This window comes from Macadamia integrifolia, chromosome 11 (assembly GCF_013358625.1).
Source record: "Macadamia integrifolia cultivar HAES 741 chromosome 11, SCU_Mint_v3, whole genome shotgun sequence".
Lineage (NCBI taxonomy): Eukaryota > Viridiplantae > Streptophyta > Magnoliopsida > Proteales > Proteaceae > Macadamia > Macadamia integrifolia.
This window is the reverse complement of record NC_056567.1, coordinates 25,829,655-25,848,685: the sequence shown is the minus strand read 5'-3', so window position 1 is coordinate 25,848,685 and position 19,031 is coordinate 25,829,655. Positions and strand designations below refer to the sequence as shown.

Below are 19,031 nucleotides of genomic sequence, written 5' to 3'. Positions count from 1 at the left end.
GGGGGTGTTGTTTACAAAGAAGAGATTAACTTGGTATTACATCAGGGAGAAAGACGGGCCCTTCAAAATTGCTGTCAACATATTTGATCAAATCAAGGCTTTCTGTTATAATTTTGTTGTTGTGTTCCAATGCAGGGACCTATCAAAACAAGAAAATTCCACATAAAAAAAATAAAGTGAAAGATGAATTCTGACTAGTACTCATCTATTTTAATTCTCTTCTCCACTAAAGCATGATCTTAATAATGTAGGTGAAGAATGTGACCTTATTTGCAGGGTTGACCTTTTCCTTGTACCAAGCAGGCCTATTTTGAAGGTCAATACCAACCAATTTGATCTTGTCCTGCAACCCCTGCTCCTCATAAAAAAGAAATAATAATTTGGTATGAGTATTTGTTAAATTACTCATGATGCATGCGAACCATGGTTTTACTATGCATGTTTATACAACGCGAGGTGATGAATTCCAAGAATCAAAATAAAAGCATAAATTAATATCATGGTAAAAATGTATGATTAACTGAATACAATTTAAATTGCATCAAATTTTTTCTCTAAGTATTTAATATAGGGAGTACAAATAATGAAGAAAAAAAAAAACTTTTCTTTCCAGTCCCATGTAGACAAAATATCTATCACTTGACACTTACTTAGGCATTCAAAATGAGAAGATTGTGGCCACATCATCATTTTTTAATGTGAAAAGCTATAGTCAAATCTAGATTTAAATATATGAATGTCTGAAGATGGATTGACAATTCAACCTGGCAGCTTTTAAAATATGAGCGTACAAATCCTAATTGGATGGATCATACAATAGATCTAGGACTCAATACATATCGTGCTATTGATTCACACTTTTTTTTTTCTGTGCTAATGTTAAAAAAAAAAAAAAAATTAAAATAATAAATATAATATAGGATTAACATCCAAATATTCCTAGATGCTACACATACAACCAAATTATTTGAAATAAAATAGTATTAGAGAAAATTCAAGAAGACTATGTAATGATCAATATAAGGCCTTACAGTATGGATAAGCCTCTCTACACAAATCGTGTGAGAAAGTATGAAGTAGTTTTATATTTAATATAACTTTTTTATGAAAAAATACCCTTTGATTATTTAAAACTTATATTAAAGAGTTGTTAAAATAATCAACCTATGAAACTCCTTAAATAATCAAATTTGCGTATTGTTAAGGAACAAATCGGTTGATACCCCTTTAGGTGTCAATTCCAAGCCCATCCTGGTAGGTCCAACCGAGCGTGATCATTTAAAGTCGAACTAGCCCAGACTGTTTAATATATGTGGCAAGCTCTACCTCAGACCAATTTTAATCAGTCGTTCCCTATTCAAGGGTGCTACCCTACAGGCACCCGATCGGGATCGACTGATTAGTAGCGTGACTCAACCGGATATATTAAAGCTTCCTTAGTGCTTTTTACTAAACCCGACACATTTAGAGCTTGCTTAGAAATAAATATATTATTTACCAGTTTAAAGTTAGTTAAGACCCATTTAGCCTGATTATTAGTAGCCCGATAAAGAGTAGTACCCAACCAACCGTTTATAAAGAGGATCATGCCTAGCATATGAGGATTGATTACTTAAACATGCATGATAGTCACGGTCTAAGGTCCAAAAGTTGGGAAATCCGATTAAGCTCAGCCCGACCAATTGACACCCCTAAATACCCTATTTGCTTTCTTATTATTGGTTTACTCAATGTCTTAATCTTGTCCTTCATCAACTTATATTGATAAAATTCTATAAAACTATATTTTACTCACCTGCTATTTATAGACAACTAATTTTCATGTTGCTAGAATGAAAATTAATCTTTACCCAAAAAAAAAAAAAAGTGAAGATTAATTAGTGTTATACATGTTTGTATGATGGATTTACTGTGAATATACATCTTAAACTAATTTGTTTTAAACAAGCGTTCATTACCAAAAAGGTTTTATACATGCTAATTGTCCTAATTCATAGGAATTAGGACAGGTCAATATAGATTCCACCTTTTCAAGCCATGATCAAAGTTATCTCAATTAACTAATTGGTTCCAAACCTTGGAAACCAGTACATCCTAATTGGGTTTTTTTTTTTTTTTTTTCTAAAGGGTAAATGCTCCATTTCTTAGTCGGTTCGAGGACTAAGAAGATAGCCAATAAATCGCAAAAGAAAATAAATTTTGGCCACTGTTGGACTATACAAAATATATCATAAAATATCATAAAAATCTATGAAATATACACCCATGTTTCACTAATTCATTTTAAAATAGACTTTCCATTCGTTAGATAGACAAAATCGCCAAGATTCATTGTCGAATTTATTTTAATTCCAACAGCTTGGACTTGAATCGTGAGAAACTCAAATATAGAAGTTGCTTCCTGAAAAAACACCTTTTCGCTACCAAACCTTTATCATATTTAGAAAAACTCTCCTTGAGAGTGAGTCAATATCAATGGGGCAGTCTCAAAATAAATAAGTTTTTCCGTTATAGGTGATATCAAATTTATTGTAAAAGTTAAAATGAAAACAAATTACAAATGCGAAGGAGGAATCCCACTAACAACCAAAAGATCGATCTTGCAAGATCTAGGGGTCTTCTAAACAATCCCAATAAATGCATAGTATTTTGAAGGATAAAGACCAAAGGGTTTAAGAAGGAAAATTGGAGATGGTTCCTCCATTTATATATATATATATATAAAGAGAGAGAGAGCATGGTTTCCCATTCAGTTCCTAATGGAAGAATTTTAAGTCTTCAGCTAGGAAGGATGCAAAGAATGATCAGTTTGATTAATCATGAGTCCTTACAGTGGAATGTGTCATTACTTGTCTCAAACCTTGTTTTCATGAAGGTTGGATTCCCTTTAATATTTTAAGTGAATCTTATTCATGGTTATGGGGTGCTTACCACTTAAATTTAATACTTCTGTGATTCTTTCTGATACACTTAATGAATATTACCTTTGGTACCCAACTTTAAAAGTTTTCTTTGGAGATGATGTGCTAATTCCTTTAACTGTTAGACAACTATTGTTTAAAATGCACATCTGGTCACGGGATCCCTTATGCCTCTTGCCTTAATGTTGAAGAGTATATTATCCATGTTTTGTTTCATTATGATTTTGCTATTTTCTGTTGATATATTGGGCTCTACTTTTAAGTTAAATATGTAAAATGAAAAATAAATGGGAATCTCAAATTACCTCGATGTAACTTTCCTTGCAGCAGAATGGATTGGGTTGCACCCCACGTCGATCTGTACAATAGACACGAACCAAAGATTGTAGTGATATCGTTATGCAAAGTTCCACCCTCCAAATCCAAGGATTGCAATGGAGATCTTTAAAGACGTACACTCTCAATTGGAAGAGATATAAGAGAATAGGAAGAGAGAGCTCTTTTGAGATTAGGTTCAAAACCTTGCTTTGTTGTGGTCAAGCCTCTTATTTGTAAAGATTTAGCTAGCTAAGATTTCTAATTCCAATGGGTCTATGATTATTCCAAATGAGCAACACACGAACAAACCAAGTCAAGAGTCGATTCGATTAACAAAATATAAGGAACACTTAAGGCAACACTATTAAAAATCTCTAAATCAAAATGAAACCAATGTATTGCTCTTATTTGACTTTTTTTTTTTTTTTTTTGCTAAAAGGTCATTTTATTAAAAGAGAACAAAGCAAAACGAAGAAAAATACAAAAGGGCAGGCCGATCCCACTAAACCCACTTGCAACCTCCACCTTCGGCATGGCCATCAGCAGAGGGAACAAGCAAAGGGCTTAGCCAAATCGAAAACGGTGCCTGTCCAATGCATCAGAAGCTAACTCATGAACTACATGTCTCGGGAACTCCACTGAGAATTCTGAAGTACAAGATTTAGATGCTTTCCTAGCCAGAAAATCTGCGACTACATTAGCTTCACGAAAACAGTGAGTGATCTTCCATTGCACCAACTCCAAAAAGGAAATAACAGATCTCCATTTCTGCAGGGCAAACCATGGAATCTCCCTTCTCTGAACTGCTGAGACCACGGACGCTAAGTCTGACTCAATCCAAACACCCCTAGCATGATAGTGTCTAGCTAGCAGAATACCCTCCAAGACTGCCTCAAATTCAGCTTCATATATTTGTTTGACTCCCAGAAAAATGCTAAAAGAGTCGATTACCTTGCCTTTATCATCCCGTAAGACACCACCAGCACCTGCATTACCTGGATTACCAAGCGAACTTCCATCCACATTGATCTTCATCCACGCCCTGGAAGGCTTACACCAGTGAACCTCAAGAGGTGAAGGGGAAGTTGGATTTCTAATACTTAAACCTATCTTCCTGCAGGTCATCAAGTCTGAAATCGAACGAACTTCTTCACTTGATCCGTCACAACAAAGCTGAACCTCTTGCCTTATACTTTGAAAGACATACCGCCCTGCCCTTTCTTTATTTTCCTGCCTTCTTTTATTTCTTTCCCACCAAATATGGTTGATAGTGATGATCAAACCCAACTTCCATGGCTTCTTTAGCTGAATCACTTGAGATTTTCTCTTCCACCACTGGAACAATGCTTGAATGCTTGGATGATTTACCCACGCCACTCCAAACATATCTAAAAAACTCTTCCATATTGAAATGGAGAAAGAACAGTGTAAAAAAATATGAACCATACTTTCTTCAGCCTTTCCACACAGGTTGCATCTGGATGGGAGATAAACACCTTTTTGGCAAACCAGGTCGTCCGTTGGAATTCTACCATGCACCACTCTCCATCCAAAAATGGAGTGTCTTGGAGGAAGATTCTTCTGCCAAATCAAAGAAGACCAGTTCACCTTCAAGGATTTCACTCTAACAGCCTCCCAAGCCGACTTTGAGGAGAAATACCCTGAAGGAACTAGCGACCAAACCCTGAAATCCTCCATCTGCAAACTCGGAATGTCAATCTTTTTAATCTGTCCAAAAATTTCATTGAGCATAGGAGATACTACCTCAGGTAGACACCATTCTCCATTTATGATAAACTCCCCCACCTTTGCTGATGTAGAGAGAGTTTGGTCACTATCCAGCGAAAGAAGTTCCATAATGGATTTTGGACCCCACCATTTATCCTTCCAGAAATTTGCAAGCTGACCGTTCCCAATGATCCAGCGCTCCTTGTCATCCACAAAGGACCACATTTTCCTGAGACCTGCAAAAATTGTGGAGGTGTTGCAATTTTTGAAGGATCTTCCATCCTTCTTTAGGAATCGAGCTCTGAGAAAGGTTAACGCTGCTGTCTTCTCCGTTTTGATCCTCCAAATCAATTTGCACAGCATTGCTTTATTGGAATCTCGCAGTCTCCTAAGACCCAGCCCTCCCTCATCCTTTGGCTTACACATAGAGTCCCACTTCACTGTGACAGCCTTAACCGTATCTACATCACCTGTCCAAATAAAATTTCGCATCCATTTCTCTATCATTGCCACAAGAGATGCAGGCCACCAATAAACAGAGAAACTATGAGTCGGCATCCCCGAAAGCACCGATTTAACCAATTCCACCCTACCTGCCATTGACAACAATTTCCCTTTCCAACCCGCCAGTCTCCCCTTAACCTTGTCCATAATCGGCAACAAAGTCTCTTTTTTAATCCTTCCCTTGAAGATTTCCACACCTAGATACCTTGTAGGGAAGGTACACATGGGAATGCCTAAAGTTTCAGATATTCGATGCTTCCTGGAAGGTGATATTTTTCCCAAAAAAAGTTTACTTTTTTCTAAGCTGATGCCCTGCCCAGAAAACTCTTGGTACTTTAGAAGAAATTCCTTAAGAGTCCTCACATACCTCATAGAAGCATTGGAGAAGATGAAAATGTCATCTGCAAATAGAATATGGGCAGGAATTTTGACACCGCGAGGCCCATGAATTGGCTTCAATTGATTAATCTCGATCAGATGCTTTAAACCTCGCGAAAGCACTTCCTCTGCAATAATAAAAAGCATGGGAGATATTGGGTCCCCTTGCCTCAGCCCTCTCTCCACACCAAAATATCCCTGTGGACTTCCATTAATCAAAATCGATATCTTAGAGGATATCAAAATTTGGTTCAGCCATGTTATCCACTTCTCTGTGAATCCAAAGCGACGCAGCACCTGAAACATAAAGGACCACGAAAGAGTATCATATGCTTTCTTGATGTCAATTTTTAATCCCAGACCTCCCCCTCTCATAGAAGCAAACATCATATTGGCCAGTTCTGAGGCCACACTGATGTTGTCATGGATCAACTTTCCTTTTTGAAATGCCCCCTGCTCTTCAGATATCAGCCTAGGTAGCAACTTAGCAAGCCTCATTGCCATTATTTTGGAAAGAATTTTACAATAAAAATTCCCCATACACAGTGGCCGGAATTTATCGATAGAAGATGACAAACCCAACTTCATTAAGTTGATTCTACCAAATGTTGGAAAGATATAAGGACAAATCTAAATTGAAAAGGTCTAATCAAATTTAACTTCCCATTGTAGATATGCCATAAACTATCAAATGCAAATATGACTGTCGTGTTTTCATTTTTCTATAAAAAGTTCTTAAACAGAAAATTTTCTTGTTCATGCATTTATTCTGCCATATGGAATATTGAAATGCAAAATCCAGCAATTGAATATATAGAAAATGGTCTAGATTCTATGTATTAAATTTTTATCTCAAAGACAGTCATTTGCCTTCTTACATAATGACATTAACTTCCCATAATTTTCCATCCACCCCCCAAGTAATCTATAAACCTTTCTAGGGACTCACATTGTATTTTACCATACATGCAAACTTTACTGTCCAAATCTCTTCCCTGATGATTAATATGTAAACATGGTATTTTGATATGTGTGGCCAAGTCTCTCATATGCTCAGTGCCTGAAAATAGTTATGTTGATTTTTTTTCTTATCTCATCATATTTTGAGAGAGAGAAAGAGAAATGATGATGATGGCATCTGTAGAAAGAAGGAACATCGTCGAAGAAAAAGCAACGAGAGAGAGAGAGAGAGGATTGAGATTTCCTAACAAAATCAAATGAGGAGTCCACTTATATTGGATTTTTATTATTTATTTATATAAAAAAATATTAGACAAGTTAAGTAACCACATCCGTCATATCTCCACCCTAAAAATTAGGAATCAGTTACAATATAAAAAAACTAATAGATAGTTTAGCTTAATCTAAACTTAAATGGACGGTTAATATCAAAAGAAAGTGAAAATAAGATTGCAATACGTACGTCCTGCTACCACTCACCCAAAGAAAAATTACAGATGAGAAATGCTAATGACAGATCTTTCAGAACCCACATCTGTTCTTCCCTTTCCTCTATTTTCTCTTTTTCTTTCCCCACATTTGATATGTTTCTGTGAGGTATATACTCTACATTAATTCGAGGAAAATAATTCCATTTTCTTCTTCGCAATCTAATTTTTTTGTTTATATTTTTTTTTTTTTCTTCTAAAAATTTACTTCAATTTTGCAGCCATTGCCGACAGAATTTTAATAAACCCATTTTTTTGGCTTTTAATTCTTGCATTAATTATGTGCATTATCTGTTTCTCTAGCTTGTTTCTTATTATTCTACTGCCCCTCACGTGATTTGTGATAATTAGACAAAAATAAAGTGTGTCGATTTAGGAAGATTTCCTTTGGGTAATTTGTGTAACACATGAGTTGAAGGCGACACGATAGTTTGCATTTCCTATGCTGAAGGTGTTCACGTCCTTTCACACTAAAGTGGAATAAAAGTGAAAGTTCACAGTAAAAGGCATAGATAGGTGAGTGGATAGATGCAAAAATTTTATTAATATTCCTTTTAGCCCCTACGACCCGTCATGGAGTTGCTATTAATAGACCTCTCCATGGAAAATGGATCTCAAAATTATAATTATGCAATACATTGGCATGTTTTGTAATTTTCTACCATGTCTCAAAAGGCACATAAATAAAATTAAGTCTTATAGGGTCATTCTTCCTATCTTGTGTCTATAAATACGAAGTAGCGACAAGGTCTCTCTCTCATCAATCATTTTGCAAACCAATACGTTCTCACTCTTAATCGTCCTTTCTCCTCCTCCTCTTGTTCCTTTGAAGACATAGAAATATGTGGTGTTTCTGGTGTTTCCTCATCTTCTTACTATCTTTGTTTCAAACTTGTTTTCTTTCCTCTCCGTCTTCTTCTCCCCATTAATGTCACTCTTAAGGAGAGGTATGCTTTGCTACAACTAAAGCAAAAGCACCACTATGTCCATCCACATTCTGATTTCAGCTTCGTCCATCCATATTCCAAATACCACTCCCTCAAATCTTGGAAACCCAATACTAATTGCTGCTACTGGAAAAGCATAACTTGCGACAGCACCACTGGTCATGTAGTTGGCCTTGCAAAATTAGTGAATTCACAGATTTCCTTAGGGACCTCAATGCATTGAAATATCTAGATATCTCTAGTAATAGAATTGATAGTGCAATACCCAAATGGATATGGCAACAAAATTTGGTATACCTAAACCTATCTAACAACTTGTTTATAGGCCTAGAATTTCCAGCACCTAATCACTCCTTCAACATTGATGCATTTGATCTTCACTCAAACATGATACAGGAATGTCTCTCAACAGTTCCATGCCTTCCGCAGGCTTATGATCATTCTAACAGTGAGTTTGAATCTTCTATCTTACAGAATTTCTAATCCATTCTCTCCAAAGCCACTTTCTTTTCAATTTCAGATAATAAATTAATTGGAACAATCTCTTTCTCAATCTGCAATGCAAGTAATCTGGAATTTTTGGATTTGTCCAATGACCAATTGAGTGGAACCATCCCATGCCTCCACAGTAGCAATCTGGAGGTACTGAATTTAGAGAGCAATAAATTACATGGCCTTATTCCTCCTACATTTAGAAGTGGATGCGCTTTACATGCACTTAAACTCAATAGAAACATGCTTCATGAGCAAGTTCCAAGATCATTGGCTTACTGCGAGGAATTGGAGGTGATAGATATTGGGGACAACCATTTGAATAATACCTTCCCATATTGGTTGGAAAATCTCTCTAAATTGTGGGTTCTTGTTATGAGATCTAACAACTTTGGTGGTCCAATTGGACAATTCTCCCATGTTGATTCTCCCTTCCCATCTCTACAAGCTTTTGACATCTCTTTCAATGCTTTTACGGGGACATACCATTGCAATATATTCTTCATTGGAAGGTGATGATGACTGATGAGAACAATTCTGGATTGCATTATATCAGTTTTGAAGTTTCTGGCTACTACTATCAAGACACAATTGCTATTGTGGACAAGGGAATATACATGGAGATGCGTAGTATCTTAATCGCCTTCACCACTATAGATTTATCCAACAACAAATTCAGTGGAGAGATTCCAAATGCCTTGGGAAGTTTAGAATCACTCATACTGCTCAACTTGTCAGGAAATAGTCTCACCGGTCAAATTCCATCTTCACTGGGAAATCTAAGAGAACTCGAGTCATTGGATCTTTCAAGAAACTCTCTCAGGACAAATCCCTACCCAATTGACAAGTTTGACATCACTTGAAATCTTGAATCTATTTGATAACAACCTCATAGGGAGTATACCGCAAAGCAACCAGTTTGGCACATTTTTGAACACTTCCTATGAGGGTAATATAGGATTCTGTGGCTTCCCATTGCCGAGGAATTGTGGAATTACAGATGGAGCATTACCTCCAATCACGACATTGCAATGAGAAGAAGATTCATCATTTGTACTTGGCTGGAAGTTTGCTATAGCTGGATATTGCTTAGGTTTAATAATTGAAGTGGTCATAGGACAACAATTGTTTTGGAAAAACAATCAGGGCTTTACTTCCAATTTTAGAAATAGAGGATCCAAGAAGAGAAAAGTGTCAAGGAGAAAACACCACAACAGAGGGAAATGAATCAATGTTTTAAGTATTGTAATAAATGATATATATATATATATATATATTAAGGTAAAGATATTTGAGTATTATATCATAATAAAGTGTATGATCTTTTCTATGCTCATTCTTTTATATACAGTTACATGAATGCATATTTATCCCTAGCATCAGATCAAAACTTGCTTCCCCTCCCCAACTAGTTGTGCCCTCTTCTTTTATTATACCAGTCTTCTGCACATGACAAGCACATGTGTAATGATATATATGTTGTTTTCATAAAATAAATAAATTAAAAAAAAATACTTTATGGCCATAAATTTTAAAGTGAAATCAGACCCGATGAGAGCATTAGAACGAGAAAAGACAGATTTAAATTAGCTGTAGTCTATTGGTGGTATTATATAGAATAAAAAATTAAAATTAAAATCTAAAGAAATTTTCATGGAAAGATCAAACCGGGTTGAGAAAGAGATTGGAAGACCCAGACCATAAAACCTGGGTCGGGCAAAAATTGTTAACCCAGATTTCAGAAAAGCTATAGTTAAGGGAACCAGCATGCATCGGCTGAAATCTATGAAAGCAATAATGCCCGTAACTCACATATATAATGAATATAATTCCTTTCTGTTTTTTCCTTTAAATGAATACAAGTATTGTAAGGGATGGTAACAATAACCTTTTAGTATATACAGAGTATCTTTGGGACTATGGTAGAGGTTTTATTATCACCATTTTTAAGGTCCCCCACAAGAATTGATGGACAAGGCTAATTCGGTTCCTCTCCAATTCGTAATTGTTCAACTGGTATTCAATTCTATTTGTGCATGCGACACTTGTACAATCCAACGGTTGTGAAAATTTGAAGTATTTAATAGGTTAAATGTGCCCTTGGGTAATCAGATAACTAAAGTTCTTAAAGGATGACCGCCATTATTTAACCATAAATAATACAAACCCGAAGGCTAGAAAAGTTTGAAATGGAATTTGAAGTCATTACACTAGACTGATAGAGCCCAAACCCATCACCTGAATATATATATATATATATATATATATATATTTATATATATATATATATATTATTTATTTATATATATATATATATATATTTATTTATTTATATATATATATATTTATTTATTTATTTATTTATATATATATATATATCAGAGCCACGGTGGTGGTGGATTTGGTTTATTTCTTTGTAGATTTCTTTTCTTTTGTGTAATCATTTTCTTTTAAGTTTTTCGACGAGGTATATGCCTTTGGACTCTTGGGAGGAGTGGCAGAAGAGTGTAAGACCACGTTTGTGCCCAAGTTATGTTGGAAATACCATCTTAAAACTTAGACCTAGGTGGTTATCCCAAGTTTAAGAATTCTCAAATTATGAGTCGTCTACCCCGCTCCATGTCGATGAGATCGGCAGGTGAGGCAAGCACAAGTTCTAATGTGCTTGATTATGATGAACAAACTTCAAGAATTAACCGACGACTTCGAAGTTGGGATATGCCAAAGATTTCAAGAAATGATCTCTATGATCGAGACTGGTTCGGACTCGAAACAGTCAAGACCGTAGAACAAACTATTAATTTTACCCCACAAACCCAAGAAATCCAACTTTTTGATCCAATCACCTTACAAGGTTTATACAAAGACCGCAAATAGAATTATGTCCATATTGGCTTAGTCCAAGTGGCCATCAAACCCCTTCACCGAGAAGGTCTAAACACTTCCATGTTGTTAGCCCTTCGTGACCAAAGATTTCTTGAGTTCAATGATTCCCTACTGGGAGCCATTGAAACTAGCCTTTGTTATGGACCTGTCCATTTCAATGTCTATCCAGACATGTCCATAGCTTTAGAAGACCCAAATATTTTACATTCACTCAAACTTAACCTTAAAACCCATGGTTACAAATTAATGCATGGAACCATTCCAATTTCCATTATCCATCGTATCAAATACAAAGCAATGAAATCTGTCCAACCTCGTGCCAAACGAACATCTTCAAAAGGCCAAACTCTTTACCTTGAAACTGATTGTATTCAGGGACAAATTGTTTACCCAAAACTTTGTCGTTGGGAAGATATTACTTTCCATGAGGAATGGCAGCTGCAAACGACTGCAATTCCCCCCCAAGTTTCAAACACAAGTATCCGTTCTATTTCCCAGGATTCAGACAGATTAGTTGCCATTAGGTTCAATAGACAAGCTCCCCCTCCGGTTTATCAAAGTTCCAGAAGATCATGCTCTGAGGCATCAACTTCTTCTGACTTAAACCAATGAGTTTCTCAAACAAGGACAACTCCACCTTTCCCTAACCTTGTTGGAGTTCAGACCAATCAAAATATTGTCCATGGAACATACGAAACTACCTCTACTATTCCGGAAACAACCCCTTCTGAAGCCACTGACCAAAGGTCCCCTACCCAATCTGAGGTTGAACCTCCTCCTCGTGATTCTAGAAATCCAGGAGTTCATATGATTCAAGCAACCATAGATTATCAAATAGACAAACCTTTACTTAGAACAGATTTTGAATCATCAAAGAACAAAGAAAAAAGATAATGGTTTTTAAGAACTTTTAATCTTGAACAACAAGCTCAAATTCGAACAAATTGGTATAATTTTATGACAAATCTTAAAACAAATATTTTCTTCTTTACATATTTTGATATCTATGCCCAGGATAATAATATTTACTATCCCTGACATAATCAGGTATGTACTCAAACTACTTCTCATAAAGCCTGGACCCTTTACGAGGGTTAAACCACAAATGCTATCCATCCTCCGGTAGAAAACATCAAACATAACTACAAAAATAATGAAATAATTGCTTCTCCGTTCAAAATTGCTGAACAAGAAGACCCAAACCGAAGACAAATTGAACAATTAAACTTTACAAATTTAAGTCTTCAAACCATAGGCAATCAACTTTCAAGAGTTGAAAACCTTGTCCAACCAAAACCAATAGTCTCTTCACCTATGACACCGGCTCCAATTCCAACTTCCGTTTCTTTATTCAAACCATATAATATTCCTCAAAAACAACAACTTGCTCTTAACAAATCCTTTGTTTTGGATCAAATTAATCAAAGACTTACTATCCTTAATGCTGCTGAAGCACACTTAAGTGATCCACAAACACCAGTCCAAAATCAATCCTCAAATGAACCTTCAGCTGAATCAAACAATAGAGGTGTTCGCACCATCATAGGATGTTCTTCAGATACTTTCTCAAGTTCTGAAGAGGAAGATTTCCCCAAAATTAACCAAATTGGTCAAAGTTCAAACCAACATCCAGTCTTCCCTGACCTCCAAATTGAAGCTAGAGGAACTGCTTCTCATGCTTCTTACCAAAGTGGTATCATCTATGAATGGAACATAGATGGTTTGTCTGAACATAATCTCATGAACAAACTCCAAGAAATGACCATGGTTAGCAATGCACATCGTATCAAGAACACACCTGATAGTGCTGTGGCTACCTTGCTTGTTTCTGGCTTCACAGGCCAACTCAAAGGTTAGTGGGATTATGTCCTGACTGATGTCCAAAAAACAGAAATTTTAATGGCTGTTCAAATCACACCTGAAGGAGTTCCCCTTCTTGATGGTGAAGGTATTCCTATTGAGGATACTGTTAATACCCTTATTTTCAGCATTGTAAATTACTTTTTAGAAAACCCTTCTCGTCTTAAAGATAGAACAGCTGAACAATTATCAAACCTTAAATGTAAGAAATTACATGATTTCAAATGGTACAAAGATACTTTCTTAACCAAAGTCTTAACCAGACCTGATGCAAACCTTCCCTGTTGGAAAGAAAAATTCCTTACAGGTCTGCCAACTTTGTTTTCTGAAAAAATCAAACAACGCCTTAGGAAGGAAAATGATGGGATCATTCCCTATGATCAAATGTCCTATGGCCAAATTATTAGTCTAATTCATGAAGAGGGTCTTTCTCTCTGCACTGACATTAGATTAAAGAAACAAATCCATAAAGAAAACAAGTTTTACAAAAAAGAGTTAGGAGGATTCTGTGAACAATTTGGATTTCCACCTCTCAGACCTCCATCAAAACATAGACATAAGTCTTCTCGCAAATTTTATAAAAATTTCCACAAATCTAAAAAATATGTGTCCCACAGACCATTCACAACCCCTGAGTTTTACCATAAAACTCCTTTAAAGCCAAAATATAACAAAAACAGAAAGCCTTTCAAGGCACCTAAAAAATTTCAAAGACCTAAAACCTGACAAATCTTCACAAGGATGTTTTCGATGTGGCAAACCTGGCCATATCGCCAAATTTTGTAGAGTCTCAAATAAAATCAATTCTTTACAAATCTCTGAACAAGATAAAACACAAATCCTTGCCCTATTCCAAGAAACTTCTTCATCTTCTTCTGAGGATGAAAACTACAAACTTAATCAAATTCAAACCTCTGAACATACTTCCAGTTCATCCAATAATGAGAATTTTCAAGCATGTAATTGTGATTCTTGTATTATTGGTCTTAGCTGTGAAGATTGCGTTCCCAAATCTGTCTGAATGCTCCGTGCATCACCTAATTCAAATATTTTTTATTATATTGATAGCTTAGCAGACCCATAACACAAGAAGGCTTGCCTTGAGCATCTTAGAAACAATGTTTCTACCCAAAATTCTCCTCAACCTTACAATCTCCACCAAATCATGCAAAAGTTTGATAAAATATCAAAACCCATTATTCCTGACCACTCTAATCGAATTAAAACCCTTGAAACTACTACTGCATCTTTGCAGTATGAGATAAAACAAATTAAACAACAGATAGCCCTCTTAAACAGACAACAAAACCAACAAGCTTCAACTTCAAACAACGAACCATTAATAAATCCTTTTGCAAATCAAGAACTTGTTGAACCAAACCCAACAACCCCTGGTTTTGTGGCTACCATAACATGTTAAAATTGGTATGTTCACATAACCTTAGTTGTTAATGCCTCGTTCAAATTTTCTACCATTGCCTTAGTTGATTCCGGTGCAAATGCCAACTGTATCAACGAAGGTGCTATTCCTACCCAGTTCTATGAAAGAACTACCCAACGCCTTAACACGGCTAATGGATCTGGGTTGAATGTCCACTACAAACTTTCAAACACCCATGTCTGCAACCAAGGCCTCTGCCTTCCCCAAACTTTCATCCTTGCAAAAGACCTTGACCAAACTATAATCCTTGGTCAACCATTTTTAGAAAAAATCAAACCATTCAAAATAACCCAAGATGGGATTTCTACAAAATTCCAAGGACAAAAAATTGTCTTCCCATTCTTACAAGCCCAAAATTCTAATGACCAAAGTATTAGAAAAATTAAACAATTAAATTTTCTCAAAACAGAGCTTCTCCATGAAAGAATCTCTGGTCATCTTAAAAATCCCAAGACCATCCAACAAATTAATCAAATTAAATCAAAATTTGAATCCAATCTTTGTTCTGATGTTCCTGATGCCTTTTGGCACCGAAAACAGCATATGGTCTCCCTACCATATGCTACTGGGTTTTCAGATCTTCAAATCCCCACTAAAGCACGACCAGCCCAAATGAATCAAACTCTTCTTGAGACTTGCAAAGAAGAGATTAATGATCTCTTAGCCAAAAAACTCATCCGACCTAGTACCTCACCTTGGAGTTGCACAGCCTTCTATGTCAATAAGGCTGCTGAAATAGAAAGAGGTACTCCCCGGCTAGTAGTTAATTACAAACCCTTAAATGATGCCCTCCAATGGGTCAGATATCCAATCCCAAATCAAAAGGATCTTTTACAAAGAATTTATCAAGCCAAAATCTTTTCCAAATTCGATATGAAGTCTGGTTTCTGGCAGATCCAAATCCAAGATAAGGATCGTTATAAAACCGCCTTCACAACTCCCTTTGGCTTATATGAATGGAACGTTATGCCATTCGGCCTCAAAAATGCCCCTAGTGAATTTCAGAAAATCATGAATGACATATTCAATCCTTATGGACAATTCACTATTGTCTATATTGATGATGTCCTGGTTTTCTCAAATTCTGTTGAACAACACTTCAAACACCTAAGAACGTTTTATCAAATCATTAGATCAAATGGTCTTGTTTTATCAAAGAGGAAAATGGAATTCTTTCTTACCAAAGTTAGGTTCCTTGGGCACTTAATTGAAAATGGTACTCTTACCCCTATTGATCGTGCCATTACCTTTGGTGAAAAATTCCCTGACCAAATCCTGGATAAAACTCAATTGCAAAGATTCTTAGGAAGTTTAAATTATGTTCGTGATTTTCTTCCTCAAATCAGCAAGATTTCCGAACCCTTATACCTTCGGCTTAAAAAGAAACCAACTCCCTGGTCACAAACCCAAACTACGGCCGTTCAAACAATCAAGAAACTCATCAAAGAAATTCCTTGTCTATTTATCCCTAACCTTGAGGCTTTTAAAATAGTAGAAACCGACGCCTCAGATATCGGATATGGAGGAATTCTTAAACAAAGACTTTCTGATAATAACAAAGAACAACTAGTCCAATTTACTTCTGGTATCTGGAATTCTGCTCAAAAGAATTACAGTACAATCAAAAAAGAAATTTTATCGATTGTTCTCTGCATACAAAAATTTCAAAATACATTATTAAATAAACCATTTTTAGTTCGTGTTGATTGTAGCGCAGCTAAATATGTTTTACAAAATGATGTTTCAAACCTTGCATTAAAACAAATTTTTGCCCGATGGCAAGCTTTACTATCAATTTTTGAATTTCAAATAGAATATATTAAAGGAGAATCCAACTCTGTCCCTGACTTTCTTACCCGTGAATTCCTACAGGGCCAGACTCTTCAAATCAACATTATCAGGATGGCTCCCCCTAAGGAGTCTACCTCCTCAAATTCTGTTGTCAAAACCAACTCCAGCTATGGTGCCTCTGCAACCTCTGCTGCACCATCTCATCAAATTGTTACCCGTAGCCAATCCCAGATGGCTACAACAAAAACACCTTATTCCCATGCTGTAATAGCAGTCTCTGCAGCAGGACCCATTCAAACCACAAATAAGGCCAGTTCTAGCCTCCAAACTACACAAGCCAAACCCCTCCAAACTGCCCAAGGCTCCAAACTCAAAAGCCAATACCATGAAAAACCATACAAAGAAGACCTCTTCACTATTGAAGAGCCCCTGTGCAAATATATTGACTCACCTATTATGATGGCACAACAAATATTTTACAAAGGCTGGAATCACCATTCCAACTCCTCTGCAAAACATCAAGAATTTTACGAGTATGTTCTCGTAGAAACTGATTCGGTCAGATTCAAACTCAATTATAACCGAAATGACCAAACCTTGGTTACACATACAACTGTAACCATCTGCAAAATCTTATCTCTACAAGACTGGGGGACTCATCCCTTTAACCCAAAAAGGTTTTCAAATACTTTTTCCCCACCAAATTATACATATATGGATTACCAGGATGCTTGGTTCAAAGCTTTCACTTTTCAAAACAGAATTAACCGCCACTCTTGGTTTTTCTATTTTGAATACAGATTCAATAACCAAATTCCCTCCTGGTTTCCCAAATGGTGGGATCAATATGGTCCTATGAAAGAAATACTACCATCACAAATTCAAGATTCCTTTCAAATATTCTATCAAAACACAACCCCTCAACCTCATCAACCAGATCTTCTCAGTTTCTTTCTCCATTGCCGCCTCACATGGATATTATTCTGGGAATATCAAATTTATGATTATCATGTAAATGACTGGATTGCTCCAGTTCTTTGCCGCAGTTTTAATGTCAAATGGTGGGACAACTATGTCTCCAAATGTGAAAAAACTGCATTAATCAAAAGCCTCACAGGTCTCCAACCTGTTCCAACAATCCAAAGTACCTCAAAATCAAGCATCAAAAGTGAGAAGGAAGCCCTTCGTGCCCGACTTGCCGAACTAGGTTCCGACTCAGACAATGAAGACAATGAAGGTTCCAGTGATGGTGCCTACAGTCTCAAATCCATGCAAAGATCTGTTCCTGCCCATGAACTCTGCTATGGGCAAGATCCATATGAGGATGACCCTGACTTTGTCCCCGCCAGTTCTAAGGCGTCCTCCTCAAGCAAATTCAAAGAAGTTACCTCCCATCGATCTCGCCAAAATACCAAATCAAAGTCCTCTTCGACCAAACCTTAAGGTTGGTCCATAACGTCTGCTAGGACGGTTATAAACTAGCCGACAGGTACAGTCGTAAAAATTACCTAGTCAAATAACCTCGGACAACCTATTAAGGAAAGGAGGTACTGTTACTATCCCAGGTCAAAGGATAGTCCGGCCAATATCCGGCTCAAACAAATAGGATACAAACCTCTTGATCAAACCAATACGGAGAACAGTGTCTTTGACACGTGGAATGCCGTGGTAAGATCATTGAAGATTCCAAATCTGCTATCAGCAGCCAATTTATCAAAGATTCCAAATCATTGGTTGATAGCAACTCCAACTTTCGACGCCAACAGTTCCATAATTGTCGGAAGTAACTGTTCACTCCAAATACAAATTCAAGTGCACAGTTCCAAATAGTGACAAATGAAATGTCAAACAGTGCCTAATTTGATACAGTACCAAATGAAATCCAAATGTAATCCAAACCCACATGTAATTCAAATGAGCCTCCTTACATTATAAAAGGAGCATCTCCCCTTCTCCCAAACCACTTGAAATCTTAGACTTGAAAATTTTACTACTCCAAAAACTTGTAGGACTTAGAGAGAGAAGCTCCGAAGCAAGCTTTGCCTTCACAAGTTCTTCCAAGATCTCTTCAAGCCCCTCGCCGGACTGCAACAACAAACTCCGATCTTCTCAAGTCTGATCGTCCATCAAAGGTTAGCTACCTACAGCTCAAAGCCAACCTAACCTTCTTATTCTCAAATCCTCCAACCCAAGCCTACCTAAACCCATCTCCAAATATTGTAAACTTTACTTTTAAATATATTTTAAAGTATTTTCTTTGATTGCATTATTAGCTTTCTTTCTGCATCTGCATATAGCAGCTTCTTGTTCTATCCTC

General features: G+C 36.5%; 2 protein-coding genes across 2 annotated transcripts in view; one reads left to right on the top strand and one right to left on the bottom strand.

The window, feature by feature from the left end:
- The window catches only part of LOC122093025 (glutathione S-transferase L1-like), a 20,063-nt gene extending 14,815 nt beyond the window's left edge, over positions 1–5,248 (bottom strand). The window contains exons 1-3 of the mRNA XM_042663293.1: positions 5,147–5,248; positions 266–352; positions 41–139 (exon numbers count right to left, since the gene is read on the bottom strand). Of these exons, the coding sequence (XP_042519227.1) occupies positions 41–139; positions 266–352; positions 5,147–5,248 (288 nt within the window). The remainder of the gene's footprint in view (positions 1–40; positions 140–265; positions 353–5,146) is intronic.
- A 3,731-nt stretch (positions 5,249–8,979) lies between these two features.
- Positions 8,980–9,599, top strand: LOC122093023 (receptor-like protein 18). The gene is made up of 2 exons (XM_042663292.1): positions 8,980–9,248; positions 9,293–9,599. The coding sequence occupies exons 1-2, from the start codon at positions 8,980–8,982 to the stop codon at positions 9,597–9,599; spliced, it is 576 nt and encodes a 191-aa protein (XP_042519226.1).
- The last annotated feature ends 9,432 nt before the right edge of the window (positions 9,600–19,031 follow it).